The sequence below is a fragment of the Cyprinodon variegatus genome, unplaced genomic scaffold (assembly GCF_000732505.1).
Source record: "Cyprinodon variegatus isolate N-32 unplaced genomic scaffold, C_variegatus-1.0 Scaffold384, whole genome shotgun sequence".
NCBI classification, from domain to species: Eukaryota; Metazoa; Chordata; class Actinopteri; order Cyprinodontiformes; family Cyprinodontidae; genus Cyprinodon; species Cyprinodon variegatus.
Genome location: NW_015150837.1, coordinates 257,880 through 276,106, shown reverse-complemented (window position 1 = coordinate 276,106; position 18,227 = coordinate 257,880). Strand labels below are relative to the sequence as shown.

Here is an 18,227-nt window from a genome sequence, read left to right as displayed (position 1 = left end):
GCATGATGTTCCTTTGATTAAAAATAACAACTTTTACTTTTTTAAAATTATTTTATCTCTATCAAATCTTTTGCTTTCACCAACCATCTACAATGTTTTCAAACTCTGTTCTTAATGTTGACAAGTTTATTGCAGGTTTCACCACTTTTTATGCTTCTCAAATTTATATATTAATCCAGACAAATAGTTAAATACAGCAAGGGTTTCATGATTATACGGTACGTTTGAGCTATCAATAACTTAGTTCAGGTTTGACTATTTTACATATTTTTTATTCTGAACTACAGAACATCAAATAAAATCCAGCAAAATAAAAAATCGATTTACTGTAAAACCATAAAAATAGGATTTTAATCTACAGTTACAAACCAAACACCAAAACTAGCATAGTTTAACAGTTGTTTATTTAAGCAGCTATACTGTATTTCTTACAATTTTTAGGTTTTCAAATCTTCACTGATGTGTTTTTAAAAAAATACTTTTTTTTTCAGATTATATTTACAATAAAATATATTTAAACTCGAAAACAGACATAAAAAGAGTCCAGGAACAATTTCTCAAACATCAAAGTCTTGAAACAGGTTCCATATATAAAAAGTCAGACAGAAAACTGTTGAAAATAAGAGGAGTTCAATAAATGAAGGAAAATCCTGGATCATTGTTTTATAAAAAAGATGAAAATTGGGATTGAAAATCTTTGCAATAAAGCAGTGAAGAGTAAAAACGCTTTACCTGCCCGGCCAACATCTCATAGAGGAGAACTCCATAAGCCCACCAGTCCACTGATTTTCCATAAGGCTGGTAAGCTATTATCTAAGAAACAAAAGAGACAAAACCCTCATAAATGTATAAATATATTTGTTACCATCAGACCTCAGACAGAACAGATGTCGGTGTTCTGTCAGATGAGCACATCTGGTCAGACCAGCATACCCAGCATACCCACAGTCAATACCTATTTATCCCTTTAGTATAGCCCCATTTATCCCTGTAGTTTTTGTATGAAAATTAGACTTAAAACTACCTCAACGGGCATGGATCCCTTTAGTCATGTACAAAAAAACTACTCAATTACTTATTTCTTGGTGATTTTTTTGAAGCGTATGGTGATCTGACCTTAAATTGTTTTTTTGTACATGACTAAAGGCATACATGTGAGTTGAGGGAGTTCAAAGTCTATTTTTCATACAAAACTACATGGATAAGCACAAATCTGATGTCTTGCGCATGCGTATTAACTATGGGTATGCTGGTCCGACAGGCTATGCTGATCTGACAAAACGGCGCCTCCAGAACCCCAGTGATGTTCTGGGTACGGCATCAGTGATGTTCTACGGTGTGGTCAGCAGGGGGTATATGGAAGCTCAGAGAGGGACAGGAGGAGAATTTCTAACAGATCAGAAGGGCTCCGTCATCCACTGTCCTTTGGGCTCCACTGAGGAGGTGGGTGAGAAGGGGATGTTAACTAGGGTAACAGTCATCAGTCATGGACAGTGAGTTCACCCCTTGAAGACTGTGGATGCCTGAAGCAGCAGACTGCTTCACCCACAGTGTAGGAAGCAAAGAGGTCATTCACACCTAATGATGTCAGACCGCTATTAATTGTGTTGTGATACTGTTTACTGCCATTCACATGTTGCTTTCTTGCAACTGGGATCAATTATCCTCATACCTAATTCATTTGTAAAGAAAGGTTGAAACAGCATCATAAATCCCATTTCATTTTCCTCTTCAATTGCTTTTTTAGATTTTTCTGCAGAGAAGTAAATATGAAAACTACAGGGTGAATAGATGAGGTCTTACATAGAAGATACTAAAGAAAAAATGAACAAAAGCCTTTTTTTTAATCCCAATCTCAACTAATCAAACAGACCACCCATTAAAGCCAGCGAGTTATTTTGAGCTGCGGTGACAAAGGCAATAGCTCCTACCATCCAATTTCCCATCCCTCCACACCTCCCTCCCTCCCACACATGCTCTACACACAGACATAATAACCCCACAGTTGCACAAGCATAGCGCTAAATTGCAGCTGCATTTGATTTTAACGCACAAATGTAGCATTTTCTACCGCTTCCAAATGGTTCATAAATTACACCTTGCTTCAAAAGCTTCCTGGATAAAGAAAGAAGCCTGAAATGTGGCTGCATTTTGGGCTATATAAGGAAATGGGGGCAAAATATAGTAAAGTACAGCACAGATGTACAAATCTAAATAACCTTTAATGCAGAAAAAAAAACGTAGTCCTGAGGATTTCACAAAAAAGTAAGCTTATAAAAAGTAAAAATGAATCTTTTTTTGTAAAAGCGAAAAGTCTAAGAAGCATTTAAACCTAGCTAGAAATAAATGTGAAGGGTCCTTTCGAAACATAAAGCATATTAAAGCAACAGAAGATGCATTAAAAAATACAGGCTGTTAAAAAAGAAATGTATGATTATGCTGCTTAACAGGATGTAATAATTGCATTCATTCACACTAAAAAAGCTTCAACCTGAATAAAACAAACCTGCTTTAAAAAAAAATTTGCTCATCATCACAAATAATCCATCCCTTTATGATGTATATGTTTTCTATTATTATGTACTGCTTTAGTAATTTATATACTTTAAACCAAATAATCCAGTGACTCTTAATGTTTATTTTCTTATTTGATAGAAAGTCAGTTCTGTAGCATTTTAACAACACGTGATAGTAGCAGATTTGCAAATCTTATTTGGCTTGCAGTGATTGCAGAGTGACCCGTTGTTCTGGTTTTTATTAAATCTATTTTTTTAAGCACATCAAAGTTTTTACTTGGCAACAGAATACTTAGTGTGAAAGAGAACGGCAATTTCATCTTTATTTTTCCCCCCGGGCGTCTCACCTCAGGTGCAATGTAGTCCGGGGTGCCGCAGAAGGTACGTGTGGACATTCCTTCATACAAGTTCTCTTTGCACATGCCGAAGTCTGCTATTTTAATGTGGCCCTCACAATCCAGCATCACATTATCCAGCTTCAAATCCCTGCAGCACAAAAAGCTTTATGAGAATTTACATTACTACCTTTTATTACATCCTATTGCTTTTTGTTACCCTTAGAAAAAATCATGACATGAGACATGAATTAAACATGAAGTTAAGGCTGCATTGAATTTGACAATGAACTGAATAAAGCTATTAGGCAAACTATTCTATAACCAACGCCTAATGGATTTGGATCAGTTGAAAAAATTCATCTAAGCATGACCTCTTACTACTGACCTCCTTCATCTAAAAAAACATAACAGATTTAATTCCAAAGATTCTCTGATAAGTTCTAAAACTATGAAAACAGACCAAATCTAACCAAATCTAAGCATTATTTCTTGTTACCGCTCCTTCAAATTGTTTCCTAATCTTCTACTCTACCTGTTCCCTATGGGCGTGTTAAACAGTCAGTGTTTGACATCATGGTAAACACAGAGTTTTTTTAAATCTAAAACTCCAAGAACCCACCTGTAGATTATTCCCTTCCGATGCAAGAAAAACAGACCAACTGCTATTTCAGCTGCATAAAACCTGCAAAACAGTTAAGATTTTTCAAAACAAAGACCTGAATTTTAACAATTATATTGCTTTGCATTCAGTTCCACTTTGATTCCACTTTCCACTTTCCTTTCACTTGTCTAATATCACAATGTATTTATTGTAAAATATAGAGACAAAGCAAAATAACAGATCTATTCTTTGTACAAAATGACCTAATTGGTGAACATATATATTTCTTTAGATGTTCCATGTCTTTTAAAGAAACAGATCAATGTAGGGGGAATGTTTTTCTGAATGAATAAACCAGGCTTTAAAACTTTACTAATAAACCAAGGTTGTGTTCTTTTATAATGATTCAGTAAAAAATCTAATCCAAATTAAGTCTCTTCGTTCTCTTTTACCAACAGCTTCAATAGAGGAAAATAAATTTTTTGATTCTTTTAGTTAAATTTTTTTCCCCACTATTAATATATGATAGAAGCTCAACCATGTCTATGTATGTGCGATAAATGTTTTCATATCTGTAATAAAAAAGTATAAAAACATTAATATAAAGTATTCAAAACCTTGTTTTTTAAATATGCATGCAACTGCACAACAGAGTTCATCTGGAGGTTGAAGCTGCCTGCAGAATATTATTTGTGATTTGAAATTATGTGAGTGTGCATATTTCAGAGAGATTTCTTACACTGCCTGTGGCTCCTTAAACTTGCCCATACGCTGGATATGATACATAAGATCTCCTCCGTTAATGTACTCCATCACAAAGTAAAGTCGGTCCTATAATACAACAAATAGCAGATGAAGAAATGTGCAGCAGGTGATTTCTTATTGTAAATCATTTCAAAAGCTTAACAAGTACACAGCAGAAAGTAAAGCAAAGAGGGCTATTTTTATATTTCTAGTTTTTATTTAAAAATCTTCAGCCTGTCCCTGCACTTTCAATTTTCCCTGCAGGGATGCCAAGAGTGGAAAGAGTACAGAAATGCTGAGCACAAAATAGAAATGTAATAAGAGTTACACTGCTTCCTTTTAAATAGTTTTTTTTTCTGGTCTGTAAGAACACGCTGTCACTGCAGGAGGCAATGTCAGCTATATTAGCTGTGACGACAGCAAGCTCAAGTATTTTGTTTCTTTAACCTACCACAGTTTGAAAGCAGGAGTGGAGCTGTGTGAGAAAGGGCGGCTTGTCTCTCAGTGCCAGGACCCTCTTCTCCACCATTGTACATTCCACGTCGTCGTCCTGGATCACCACGTCTTTCTTCAGGATCTTTATGGCATAAAGCTCCTCTGTGGACTTCATCTCTGCCAACATTACCTGCATTTGATAGGATCGGACCAGAGAGTTTATTAAAAGGCAAAACTTTGGTTGTTTAACTTAAAGTTCTGCTGATGATCTTATAATAACTTAAATGAGTTCTCACCTTTCCAAAGCTGCCTTTTCCCAGCAGGGCCAGAAAGTTAAAGTCACTAAGCCGGACCCTGTCCATGTTACCTGAGGGCAGACTGAACCGCCGGTGGTCTGTTGGTGTGATCACCTTTTTACCATGGCCTAGCTTGGCTTTCTGGTACATACAATACACACAAACATAGAAAAAAAGGTTACAAACACCATTTACTAAATGTAGGTGTTTTAAATACATTTATTATCCTTTTCTATAAGATAAAAAAAAACAAGATTTCCACAAACAGTGAGTGCAGGACACGTGCATCAGCCATTAGAAGGTTAGACAAGCTGTTGATGCCGATCCAAAACAAGGATATATCCAATACATGAAATAAGATTTTGGTTGAAATTGATTAACTTAATAACTTGTCTTTGAGGAGAAGTGAAACCATTAAGTTAAGAAAAATCATAAAAAATAATTTAAATTGCAGCTAAACATTTCAAATTTTACAAAATACTATAAGGAGACTGACCAACCAAGATAAGTGAAAATTGTTAGGTAGGAATTTAAAGAAGAACCAAAGAACTAGAGTTATAACCCACGATCAACTCAGACAAAAAGAGCGCAGAAACAGCCAAGAAACCAAGAATGACTCTGCAGGAGCTGCAGAGATTCACAGCCCATGTAGAGTGAGCATTGTCAATGCAATCAAATCTGGCTCTTGCTAAAGATTTTCAAGAAACGTATCTCTTGCTTGAAGCAGGCCAAATCAGATCAGATATGCCCAAAACCTCTTTGCTCATATGCAAAACATTATGTGTTAAAGCAAGCTAACACATAGCCCTCTGCACAGCGTGCTCTTCATCCATCTCTATGATCTCTTATACCAATCCTCCAGCTCCTTCTGGAGGCTCTTTACAGCTTCAGATGGGATTCAAGATCTTTCTAGAGAATCTTCTAACATGCTCTTCCTCAAACCATGCTTTACAGCTTTTACTTTTGTGACATAAAATCACATAAACTCCCAATAAAATACACAGGTTAGAATTGGAAAGTGATAAAAAGTGAAAATATTCAAGGGTATTGTTTGTCAGCTTTTGCAATATAATGAACCTACTACCTTCTGTTTTTTTCCATCTGACTATGTTGTTGTTTTCTTAGACATCCTCAGACTAAGCAGCATCTTACTGTTGATGCCCTTTAGTAAAGGTGTCAGACGGCACTTTTAAGATGCTAGGATAATGATTAATTTTCTAAACACCTTCAAATAGATTGTTAAAATTAGACAGATATGACTCAGAAATGGTGCGCCAATGAGAGCTGTTACCATGATAAACAGGAAATTCAATATCCCACACAATAAATCTAATCAACAGAGGTGACATGGCATAGCAGCTCCTTAACAGTACGGCTTTAATAAACATTGACTATAAGGTCTTGGAAAAGAATTCAGTGAAAATGCTTTTAACAACAAATAAGATTGTGTTTTAATGTCCAACAAAAAAGTAGTGCAGAATTGTTAGTTGTAAAATTCTGTAAAAAGTAAAATCTGAAAAGAGTTGCATAAATCAAAACCTCCAGTGTCAAAAATGCAAAAATCATCTGCCACATTTAGAGCTGTAGGTATTTTGGCATGTCCCTGGAAAGGAAGACACCTAAAATTCAATGTGCTTTGAACCATTAATTCACAGCTCTAGATTTGTGTTTATTAAGTTCAACCTTTACCCAAATCTTATGTCTTTTGCTGCTTCTCATCATTTCTCATTTAGTATCACCCTGTAAATAGCTCAAACTATTGTATTTACCCATCAACTGCACAGCAGGGTGAAATCCCCCTGACCCTACTAGGATGGGGGACCTGACCTGCCTAAAAATCTATCCCTCAAATAGATTAGAACAGAATAGAATTCAACTTTATTGTCATTAGACTGTCACAAGTACAAAGCAACAAATGTCTATACATCTATCCAGAAGTGCTATACAGGATATAAATATGTATTTACATGTGTACAGAAACTATATGGACTATGAATGGTATATTTACAGAGAGTAATTAAAAATTGGATACAAAATAAATAAATAAATATGGAGGCAATTAAGATTATACAGGTAAGTCAGGGTATGGATGATATATATATATATATATATATATATATATATATATATATATATATATATATATATATATATATATATATATATATATTAGTGTGGTTATAATACAGGATAAATAATGACAGATAACAGCAGATAAAATATTTACTGATAATATAATAATAGTTATTTAAAAAGGTATTTCAACCACTAAATATATATAATTATAATAGATAAACCAAAACTTCAGCCTGCACCATATAGTTACTATGGGTGCAGGCTGAAGTTAATGTTTTGCCTTTTATGTAGACCACAAAAGTGAATGCAGAACACCGTTCTTCTATATTTATCATTGTCCTTCCACTTCAGTATTATGCACTACTTTGTGTTGCTTTAATATATATTAATTCCAATGAACAGAATACATATTAGTGGTTGCAATTTGAAAAGAATGAGAAAGAGTCCGGTGGTTGAAATACCTTTTTAAAGCATCAAATGTCGATAGATGTCAGCTTATTACTTATATCTTTAACTGTTGCATTGGGTCCAGATTTCAGCTTCTGTCATTAATGCTCAAGCATCGACCATAATGAGGCACTTCAAGTCTCCCAGTTCTTGACCCTTCAGCTTTTCTTCCCTCTTTCTTATCACTTCTGTAGTATTCTAAATAAGACCAAAAATATTTGGAATAACAACAGTTCAGATGGCAGTTCTCCAGATGAAAAATCTTTGAAAGTTTGACTATTTCTTAGAATCAACTCAGAGAGTTCACATTACCATATTTTTGTTGCTTACACCAAGCATACGCAATGTCTTTAAATAAAAACAAGAGTGTTCTTTATGATATTCTGTCTTTAAAATCCTCTAATTAGAGTGCACTTTTTTATTTGAGAGACACCTAGTGGTCATTTCTGAGATATAACTTTAATAGTAAAAAGAAGGGATCTTTCTTAAAAAACTATATAACTTTTAACACAACCCACATCAATAGTTTCAATTCAAACAATTACAGTACTTTGACCATTTCCTCAAACCAGATGCAATGCAGCCAAACATGAGTCACACACGTACGGCATACTGCACACACAGCAGGCAAACTCAGAACCTGTGAATATACAATCAGGCAGTTACAATAATCAGTGTTTTTCCATGCTTATGGCCACACAGCCTTCTATAGTCCTCATCAGACTAGTAGAAGGAGGACAGTAATCACCCAGTGGGGAGGGGGATGTGGATCTATGCTGGCCAGTGGCTGTGCAGTCCAAGGTAAGGATGCTCCAAAACCAGAGGCCAGAGAGGACCACAAATTTACTAACAACAATGCTGTTTGGTTTTCATGTGTTTGATAAGAAGTCCTTATGTATTAACAGTTGAAGCAGTGTAGCTGTTAGAAACAGCCTGATTAGGATTGTTCCTGTCTGGATATATACATATTTATGAGCATCATCTGTTTATACTACATCAATAAACTTTTATACTGTCCGTTAAATCTGAACTAAGGGCCAAACATCATCATATTTAGAAGCCAGGAACATCAGAAAATGTAAAATCAGCCTCTTAGTTCTTTTATTTCGTTTAAAGCAAATAAGTAATCTATGATACAAACATTTTAGTCACACCCTAAAAAAAAAAAATGCAAAAGGGTGAATCCATTGTTTCTGTACCGTCTCTTTAATTCACCTTATGCTGTTTTGTTCTGTTGATAGTTATAGGTTAATGTATTGCATTTGTGGAAAAAAAAAGATACTTTAGGGGGTGATGTGTGCTGCTTATTGTTGACACAGATGATGGTTATAGTGAGCTATTCCACAGCAAAGATCATTTGTCTCGGCAACTTGGATGAACTCTGTAGAATAAAGTTGATGAAGATGTTTCCAACTCTGTGATAAACCACAGAAACCAGTGGATCAGTGCATTATTATTGGATCAGTTCTGTGTGTGCAGTATATTATCTATTTTTTTTATCCATCATGTATCCTGTTTTTATAAATATCTTCTAATGTTTAAAGATAAAATTAAATCGGTAATCAAGCTCTCTTCCTGCATCTTTTTAGCATGTTAAATAAATACAACCCTGAGTTGTTGTTGTTGTTATTTTTCTCTGTGCCTGAGTCAAATGGGCAACAGCTAAATTAACTGCACCTACTGTCTGGTAATTAGTCTTTTAACTTAGAAAAAATACATATCTTAGACTAACTTTTACATGTTTTCAGAAATCTCAGTGGAGACCAACTTAAATGGGTTGAGTGCCCTGACACCGTAGAATAATGTTTGGCTGCATCAGTGTAGTGTAATTAATCTCTAACAAGAATAACAGATCTATTATCTGGAGAAAAATTAGACTTACAGAACAACTTCATGTCTAGCCAGTACAAGTAAGTGTATTTTAGTCACACAGGTGAGGGAAATGGGAACACTGACACTTGTGCATGAGTGTAGCAAATCGGCTTAGATTAGAGGGAATTGCAGTATTCATAATTATCCAAGTTATAGGAGATGGTTCTAAGATGGTCACTATTTCCAACGTTTTGATTTTTTTATGTTGTGTAACATATGTCTAAGTATTGGACAAAAAAAATATTCTGATAAAAGCTTTAAGCCTCCAAATCGGGGAACATAAAAATAAACAAAAAAGATTACTTGTGCCTTTTAAAGGTATAGAGGACGATCTTTTATTTCCAGGGTGGATCATCTAAATAAGTGGTCCTCCTAATTGTCAATCATTTTGGTGTTATATGATTACGTAAGGCCGCCCTGCTTGCTCACCCCGTTAGCTATCTTTTTTGCGCATGAACACTTGCACACGCTGTCGCTACCCGACAGTGGCAAATAATAACAAAGATGGAGCAGGCACCCCGCGGTGGAGGAGGAATAACGTATACAATGGAGTGATCATCTGTCCTAACGGCCAGTTAACTGAGTTTACTTTAAAGTCCACTATATAGCCCCCGCTGTATGTGGATACAGTTTGTATGGGCTATGAGAACAGCACATTTTAAACAGGGCGTGTATGAGAAGGAACGGGCTCGTGCATTTTTTTTTTAAAGTGGAGAGGGCGGGTCGTTTAAAAAATCCTTTACAATACCTTTAAGCTTTAAGCTGTAGCTCTTCAAAAATGTTAAACCAGTATCATCTCGTAGGAATAGTACAAACTGTATCCTCACCCTTTGCCTGTTGGTTATTCTAAAAATCATCTTTGTCATTGATTGCTGCTGAGAAACTAGGACCTCAAATCTGCTTTGAAAATTCATCCTTTAAGTACTTTTGAACAAATTGTGAGCTTCTTTGAATGTAAACAAATGTGGTACAATAATATCTTATCTTTCATTTTGACCATTTTGAATTTCCTCTCATAACAGAATTCAATTTTATATTCTATCATCATTATCTGACAGAAACAGTGCATACATTTGTAATATGATTAACAAAAACAAATGAGTAAGGTGCAGGTGTATTCTTTGCACGATGGCCTTTGTTAGTAAATCAGATTAATTTGTGGAGTCCAAGCAACAATCCACAAACAATCCCAGTACAGCAGGGGAATAAGTGAAAAGCAAGCCGAAAAACACGAGAGAAACAGAAGCAGCAGGCAGGGGAGCTACCTTGAGATAGTGGATATTTAACTGGCAGGCCTAGAAGAGAGAAGAGACTCACCAATTAGTGGGCTAAACAATTAACCTAAGTGTGCAAGTCTGAATGACACACACCAGCAAAAACATGAAGTTATTACTCTGATGACTAGAAAATATTAAACCATAAAAAAAAAAAATCACATCTTTTGCATCCCAACCCTAGTTTCCATGGCAACCAGCGGTTGTGTGAAGATGTCAGCGACAAAGAAAGCCAAGGTTGGTCGGTTCGTACAGTATGAAGAAAAGAAGCAAATTAATACTCAGTTCCTGAGGGAGTGCTGTGAGAAGAAGGCATTTACATTTAGTATTAAACCCTGTACCCCTCACACACAATCATTTCAACAACACACCAACCTTAAGAGTTGGAGTTCCATGAAATTACCTTCTGTCTCTCACAATTCTTGTGCTTCTTGCATAAGTCCCAACAAGTTCTGAACTCCTCGCTATAGTACCCCAGTAAATAAACTCAGGTATATGGAGAGGATGTGAGTTTTAATCAAGATTGGATTCTGTACAAGCAACCTCACTGATCTGCAGTTATCAAAGCAACCACTAGAGAGCAATAACAGGCTACAGTGTGTCCTTTAGATGCAATGGGAAGGTTCTGCAAGTTTATTTTTCTAGTGATTAAAAAAACATGAGAAGCAGGTGAAAATTTCGCTTAACAACAGATATCAATTCAATAGACTATAGACTCTCTCAAATTTTATTTTTGTTGAGAAGTAATAAAGAGAGAGACTGCAGGAAAGCAGAAATGAGTCTCCATATGTTGTGGGAAATGTTTTGAAAAAAGGCATGTGAATGGGTTAAACCTCTAAAATCAATGAAAGTGACCAGTCTTGAATCCAGATAGGAGGCCCCCTTAAACTTAGGTGCAACATTTTCAGTCTTTCAGATCTACAGTATGTAAGCTCTGTTAAGCATCCAGTGCCATTTAAAGTCATACCTGGTAGAGATTTAAACCCTTAAAATAAATGCATCTTTATTGCAGCTGCATCATTTTGCACGGAAACCTGTTCTAATTTTATCTATTTTTTTTACTTGTTCAGTGGAAATACAATCAAAGTAGCCATTTACTGCTCCACCTTCAATAAAACTCCCTTTTGGAAAAACAACAACCAAAAAAAAGAAAAACAAGTACCTAACTTTTCCATGACATGACAAGTTATAGTATACCGATAAAATTATTTTTGGCAGCTCTTCTATGAGCAAACTCTACATATGATCATTTATCTTTTCCTGCAGGATTATGGTCTATGGATTTAGCAAAAGTTGATTTTTCTATGCTAGTGAACAATTTCTCTGTTGACTTGGTTATAAAATGAGAAGTCATTCTCCCTTTATTAATATTTAAATAGGGCCTTTCCTGGCTTACAATTGAGAATAAACTGCTTTTTTATGCACTTATGCTGTTTAAGTCAGTTTTTAGTAGTAATGTTCCAGCTTTTATCGTTTCAAAAATTGTTTTTAGTATTTCTGTTCATGATCAACACTAGAGTTTCCCGTAAAGGGCAGCTTGTTTTACCAGGTCCAAAAACCAATGCTTTAAAGATTCCTTTTATTTATATAGATCATTACGTCTTTGGAATAATCTACCTCAATACATCTGCTGCAGTTGTAGCAAATAATCTTTTTAAAAAATTCTGAGACTCCATTTGATGCCCTGAAGTGTTTTTGTTTTATTGGGTGTTTTAATTTACTTTTTTTTTGTGCATTCTCTGATCATTTCTAAACTATTTGTTAAGAAATGAAATTTTTGGAAATGTAATATTTTGTGACTGTGTTTTTTATTGAATGCCTTTAATTTGGGCCCCAGTAGACTAGCTGTTTGCCCTGGCAAAAGCTAATGGGGCTCCTTAATGAAATTACCCCCAAAAAGAAACAAAAAAAACAATTACAAGAAACCATAGACTTTAAAAGAGAGAGCCCATAGTACCATACATACACCTCTGTACTTTAAAGTGAGCTTAAGTTTCCTTTTCATCCACTTATTTGTGGTTTGATATGAAAAAAACTATTGTTTGCTGTTAAAATCTCAGTTTTCATCTGACCAAAGTATACAGTCCTACCATAGTTCCAAAATGTTAAAGCAGAGTTAAACCAAATCAGAGCTTTAATGGCTGAAATGTAGGTCACTAATGTTTTTATAGAACCTTGGTTAGGGGTATTACAGAGGTTTGAACCTTCCTATCAATGCTGCTTACAGTTCTTTAATGGTCACAAGATCAATTTTAGTCCTCAAACCACCTAGTAGCCGGTGACTATAAGAAATGGGCAAATTTTTCACGTCATAATTGTCTTTATTTCAACGCATTTTTTACTCAAACTTATATCCCCTAGATTGAGCACAGCCACATAACAGGGAACCCCCGTACACGATCCATTATATAACTGGGATTGATATCATTTTGGTTTATTTTGTCACTATAATATTGAGTATAAATGTGTAGTAGGAAAGGAATCTATGGTACAGCCTTGTGACAAAACAAATGAAGCTCTTAAAGTTCAATCAATGACGTCAGCCTGCAGTGATAAATAGGCTCATCTTAGAAAAGGTCAGAGTTATATCCAATAATCTATTATCATCATTATCTTATAAGGATAATATGTATGATAACTTGTTGAGAAGATATGTTTCAGTGAGTGACCTCAATATTTTTGCATCTATCTAGGTTATCAGTAGTGACAACCCTAAATGTCAAGATGGCTGCAACTTGTTACATGCAAGTTTAATGAAACTTTAATGGTGTGTCTATGATTGAGAGTAGATGCCTTTTTGCTTAAGACATTTTATACCGGGTTCCCACATTAATCTGCAGCAGGACTGACTCACACTTGCAAAAAAAAAAAAAATTAAAATAACAGATAATCTAAAGAACAGCTTCCATTCTAAGTATTTTACTTCATTTTTGTCACCATCTCTGTAGCACTTGATAAAAGAAAATAAGGGTATAGGATGATGTTTCCATAGCGACAAGAAAGAGAAGGACCTTATTTGTTAAAGCCCATATGAGCAGCTGAAAAAGACATTTGAAAATTATTTTTTTCCTTTCTCTTTAAAAAAAAAAAAAAAAAAAAAAAACTGAAATGGCTGCCCACCTCAAACTTTTGTCGAAGCTCCAGATTGACGTCGTCTACCTCAGGAATGGGAACATTGTAATATTCTCCTTCCTCCTGGTTTAGGAGCTTGTACCTAACAGAGCAGAAAGGGGCGAGATAATCTTATTTCTTTAGCAATATTCTTTCATACCTGAACATACAGACTAATGTATTCCAATTAATCTTTGAATTCTCCCATCTGTCCTCCCACTCACACTTAAGTCTTTATGCTTCTGCTCTTTTTAATTACAAGTACTTGATTTCTATTTTCTGTATGTTTGCAGGGCTCTACTCTTTTGCTACATTGAGCTTGCTTCTAATTAAGGTCTAATGAAGTGTCATTTATAGGAAAGACTGCAGCTAAACACCCAAACAATAGTATTTTTTAAGCTGTCTGCCAACATTTGACACTCTTGTATTTCCTCAGTTTCCTTTTGAGCAGAAGCTGTTTAAGCTAAAGCAGGAATGCTAATCTTGCTTCAAAGTGGGAAACAGCAGATCTACAGAGAGAAGCAATTGTCTCCAACAGGTTGTTTCTTAGATATTCTTTTATCTTCATACCAAACACGGGGTTTAAAATGATTAAAGAATGATTGTGTTAATTAAAAACAGACAAAATTGGTGTTCTTCTGTTTCCATTATGTTGTAAATTACCTGAAAAAGTAACAAATGTCAAATCAAACTGGAACTTTGTGCCAAGTTTGTCTTTTATGGACTGAAACTGGTCTAAAAAAGGAGGAGAAGAAAGGCCTCAGAAGAGACAGATATGTCCCAGAATGCTTTGCGCGGAGAGCTCTCCTCGCAAAGCATTATGGGATTTACCGTCAGAGTGGCCCACTGTTATAACAGGCTTTCACTACCGACAGTGGCGACTAAAAACAAAGATGGCGCAGGTACCACACAGTGGAGGAGGAGTTACGTGACCTACAGGGACCAAAAAACAGTGATCATCTGTTCAAACGGTCAGTTAACTGAGTTTGCTACTGTATAAATTCCACTATGAGAGCAGCAACTTTTAAACAGAGCATGCGTGAGGAAAAAAATGGGCTTGTGCAAGCTCTTGCACGACTTTAAAAGGCGTTCTTACTCCAGAACTGGTACAGGGACATGCATGTGCTTTTTTTTGTTTTTTTTTTTAAGTGAAGAGGGTTGGTCTTTTAAAAAAATTGGGAAAATCCCCCACAATACATTTAAAGGATAAACTATTAATTTGAAATAAATCTTTTATTGAAAGATATGGAAGGGTTGGAGCAAAATTATTTCTTTTTAGCGTGGAGGTAAATGCTACAAAAATATGAATTTAAAGCAGCAAGCAATTGAACAATATATAAAAAATTTTTTAGGCTATCGGGGAAACTAACCATCCACAATGAGAAGCCTTGATGAGCTCAGAAACCCCAAATGACATAGAGCCCATGAAGTCGTTCCTGGTGGTTCTGTCCCAGTCCCATACTTCAATTGACAGACGTCGATCTTTATCTGATGCTTTCAGCTTACTGTACAGACACACACACACACACACAATCAAAAATGTATTCATAGTTAAATCTTTGCATTTTGATTTTACAGGAAGCTTTTAAATGATTTTCTAAAAGATCAAACTGACTCACAAGGTGAAGGACTCGTTCCAGCAGGGATTGAGAGAGGAACGGATGGTCCTGGTCTTCTGTTTGGTCTCGTTCTTTGGGTCTGGAATGAGCTTGAGTTTGACATAGGGGTCTGATAAACCATTTGGATCCATGGGAATCAGATTCCTGGCTTCACCCACTGGAAGGAAAATATAGACAGATTGGTGGATTTTACACACATTAATCTTAGCAGCAAAGGAAAGCATCGTAGGTAGTTTTAGTTATTGAACTCATCTACATGATCAATAGCCAAAAGTGTATCTATTGAATGTGCTATGGAATCTGAATCCAATCGTGCACAATGCAAAACTACAATTATAGTTCAATTCATGAGTAAAAATGAATTAGAATTTATATATTTACTGAGAAAGACAGAGGGAAAGGAGGATGACTTGGTAAAAGGCACTCTACTGTACTAGAACAGAAATCTAAACTTCATGATATCCCAGATGATATCCACTCCACCAGAGGATGTGGTGGAGTGGATCATTTACAATGATCAGCACCCTCTCCATCAGGCAGTGGTCAGAGAGCAGAGCACCTTCTCTCAAAGGCTGCTCCAGCTCTGCTGGCGAAGGGAAAGATACAGGAAATCCTTCCTGCCATATGTCATCAGATTGTACAATAAAAATAAACTCTTGTCTCAGCATGCAGTAACCGGCGCTACACTGTTCTCCATATAATACATGAATTATAATCTGTTCACTGTACCTTATACTTAATTTATTTTACTTATATTTTAACCAATACTGTTTATGTATACATTTTTATACTGCATTTAAATTGTAAATACTTCTAGATGTTATTTTATTTTTTACCTCATTCTGTTGTGACTGTCACTATGAGTAATGCTGCTGCTATGCTGCAATTTCCCAGCTTGGGATAAATAAAGGTCGTCCGTCCTTCTATCTATCTGTATGTCTGTCTGTCTGTCTGTCTGTCTTCTGTCTGTTAGCCGTATACTGTAGTCGCACTAATTATGAACATTAATGTAGGCATGGGTTGATTTTTTGAGCTGCTTCATTGTTAAATTTTTTTAAATAAGTTTCAGATGGCTGAGAATGAGAATTAACCCAGTTGTGTTGAAAGTCATATCTTTTGTTATTGTTGATAAATTTGAATAATTTTCACCTCTTTGATCAAGTGGCATTAAAAGCTCCTTCGATGAGTGTTTTTATAACAGTTATAAAACTTTTAGCCGTTCTGTACAATGGAGTATTATGGTTATACGTAGTAAGAATCTTAAAACTACGAGACTAAAGTTGTAACATTATGAGAATGAAACCACAATATTGGTCGTAATAATGTTAAAGTCGTAACATTATTAGATGAAAAGACTTGTAAGAGTTTACATTGACATAGGCTACATCTTTAATCTCAAAATAATTAGACTTTATTTTCAAAATATTAGAACTTTTTTCTCTTTGTGTTATAACTTGATTCTAATAATTATGAATTTAATCTCTTAAAGATGCAGCTTTCAGACTGTTGGTATGGTCCTGATACCCCATCGTACATTTTTAACTCAGCAGCATTGTTTTCAGAAGATAAATTCATTAGGATTTATATCGGTTTGGTTTTTCAACATCACTTTCTACTACTCAAAGATCATCGTTCTTCTCTTACCAAGTTTTTCTGCTTTTTTCACCTCAGCTTTGTGAGGCTCTTTCATGTCCCTTGTCATGTTCAGTTCACCCCATAATCAAAGGCTCCCTATCATCATCATCATCATCATCATCATCATCATCATCATCATCATCATCATCATCATCATCATCATCATCATCACCCTCAATGTCAGAGAAGATGGAGGGAACTTTCTTCTCCGCAGTCACATCATCTCTTCAGAATGAGGGACTACTCTAAAGTCAGCAACATAATGCAAGCAACTGCCCCACTGTCACTTCACTACATACTTACCAAAGACAGGTAATTGCTGTAAGTCAGTGTCTTAATGCAATCTGCTGGGTTTTTGTTAGAATACTTTGGAATAAAAAGCTGAAACTGACTAAACTGTTTGACCATCAGGAAACATTAGAATATTTGTACTTAATTTGGAATATGCTTTTATGATGCCATTAAATTGACCTTTTATTTACGTGTTGTAAATTGGAGCATTATAAAGACACTTTGAATCAATAGTTGTTTCATTTCTATTTATTTTGTAGTAAAAATCCAAGAATTTAGCAATTCTCTTTGTGACAGGCACTCGTTATCACTTCCACGGGCTTCATTCTCACTTGAGTTGATGGACAGTTGTTCCACTATCATGCAAGATTTTTACTGCAATACATCTGAACTGATCAAAATATTAAAACCTTATCTGATAAAACATTAAAATGTGATAATACATGTTTTCCTCCTCTAAAAATCCTTGAAGTCATTTTTACTGGCAAAAAAATGTGTTGCAGATTTTGTGATTTTGTTTTGAGCAACAGTGTGAATTGCTGTTGAATTGTAGCAAGAAATGCATGATGCCCAAATTAGAGAGCAGGTGATCATTCTTCCAATATAAAGTTTATATTTGAAAAATCAGTCAATCAATTTATTTATTGTCAACTACATTTTGCATTGTAATCGAGATTTAAGTTTCAGTTCCATATATCAGTAATATTGCTCTCCACTTGTTGCTAGATTCCACTTTATTTGCCACTGCTGTAGAAGGATTGACAAGATATACCTGAAGCAGGTTTAACAAATTCAGATTCAACTCTCTGCAACTCTAAATTGATCTAGCCAAAAGTCAGGCACTGAGTGTTCGGTTTCACAACAGTTGCTACCAATTAGTTTAATCAATTTTAACTAGGTCCACCCAGAGTTATGCGCGTGCACAACAAGTATGAAAAGCCACTATCAGTGGAGTAGCGATCAGACGAGTCA

General features: G+C 35.4%; 1 protein-coding gene across 1 annotated transcript in view; it reads right to left on the bottom strand.

Annotated features, from left to right (window-relative positions):
- LOC107092514 (protein kinase C alpha type-like) overlaps window positions 1-18,227 on the bottom strand; it is a 169,015-nt gene that overhangs the window by 8,893 nt on the left and 141,895 nt on the right. The window contains exons 6-14 of the mRNA XM_015387035.1: window positions 15,330-15,486; window positions 15,081-15,215; window positions 13,720-13,813; window positions 4,931-5,071; window positions 4,651-4,824; window positions 4,195-4,286; window positions 3,474-3,536; window positions 2,864-3,002; window positions 733-813 (exon numbers count right to left, since the gene is read on the bottom strand). Coding sequence (XP_015242521.1) covers window positions 733-813; window positions 2,864-3,002; window positions 3,474-3,536; window positions 4,195-4,286; window positions 4,651-4,824; window positions 4,931-5,071; window positions 13,720-13,813; window positions 15,081-15,215; window positions 15,330-15,486 — 1,076 coding nt within the window. The remainder of the gene's footprint in view (window positions 1-732; window positions 814-2,863; window positions 3,003-3,473; window positions 3,537-4,194; window positions 4,287-4,650; window positions 4,825-4,930; window positions 5,072-13,719; window positions 13,814-15,080; window positions 15,216-15,329; window positions 15,487-18,227) is intronic.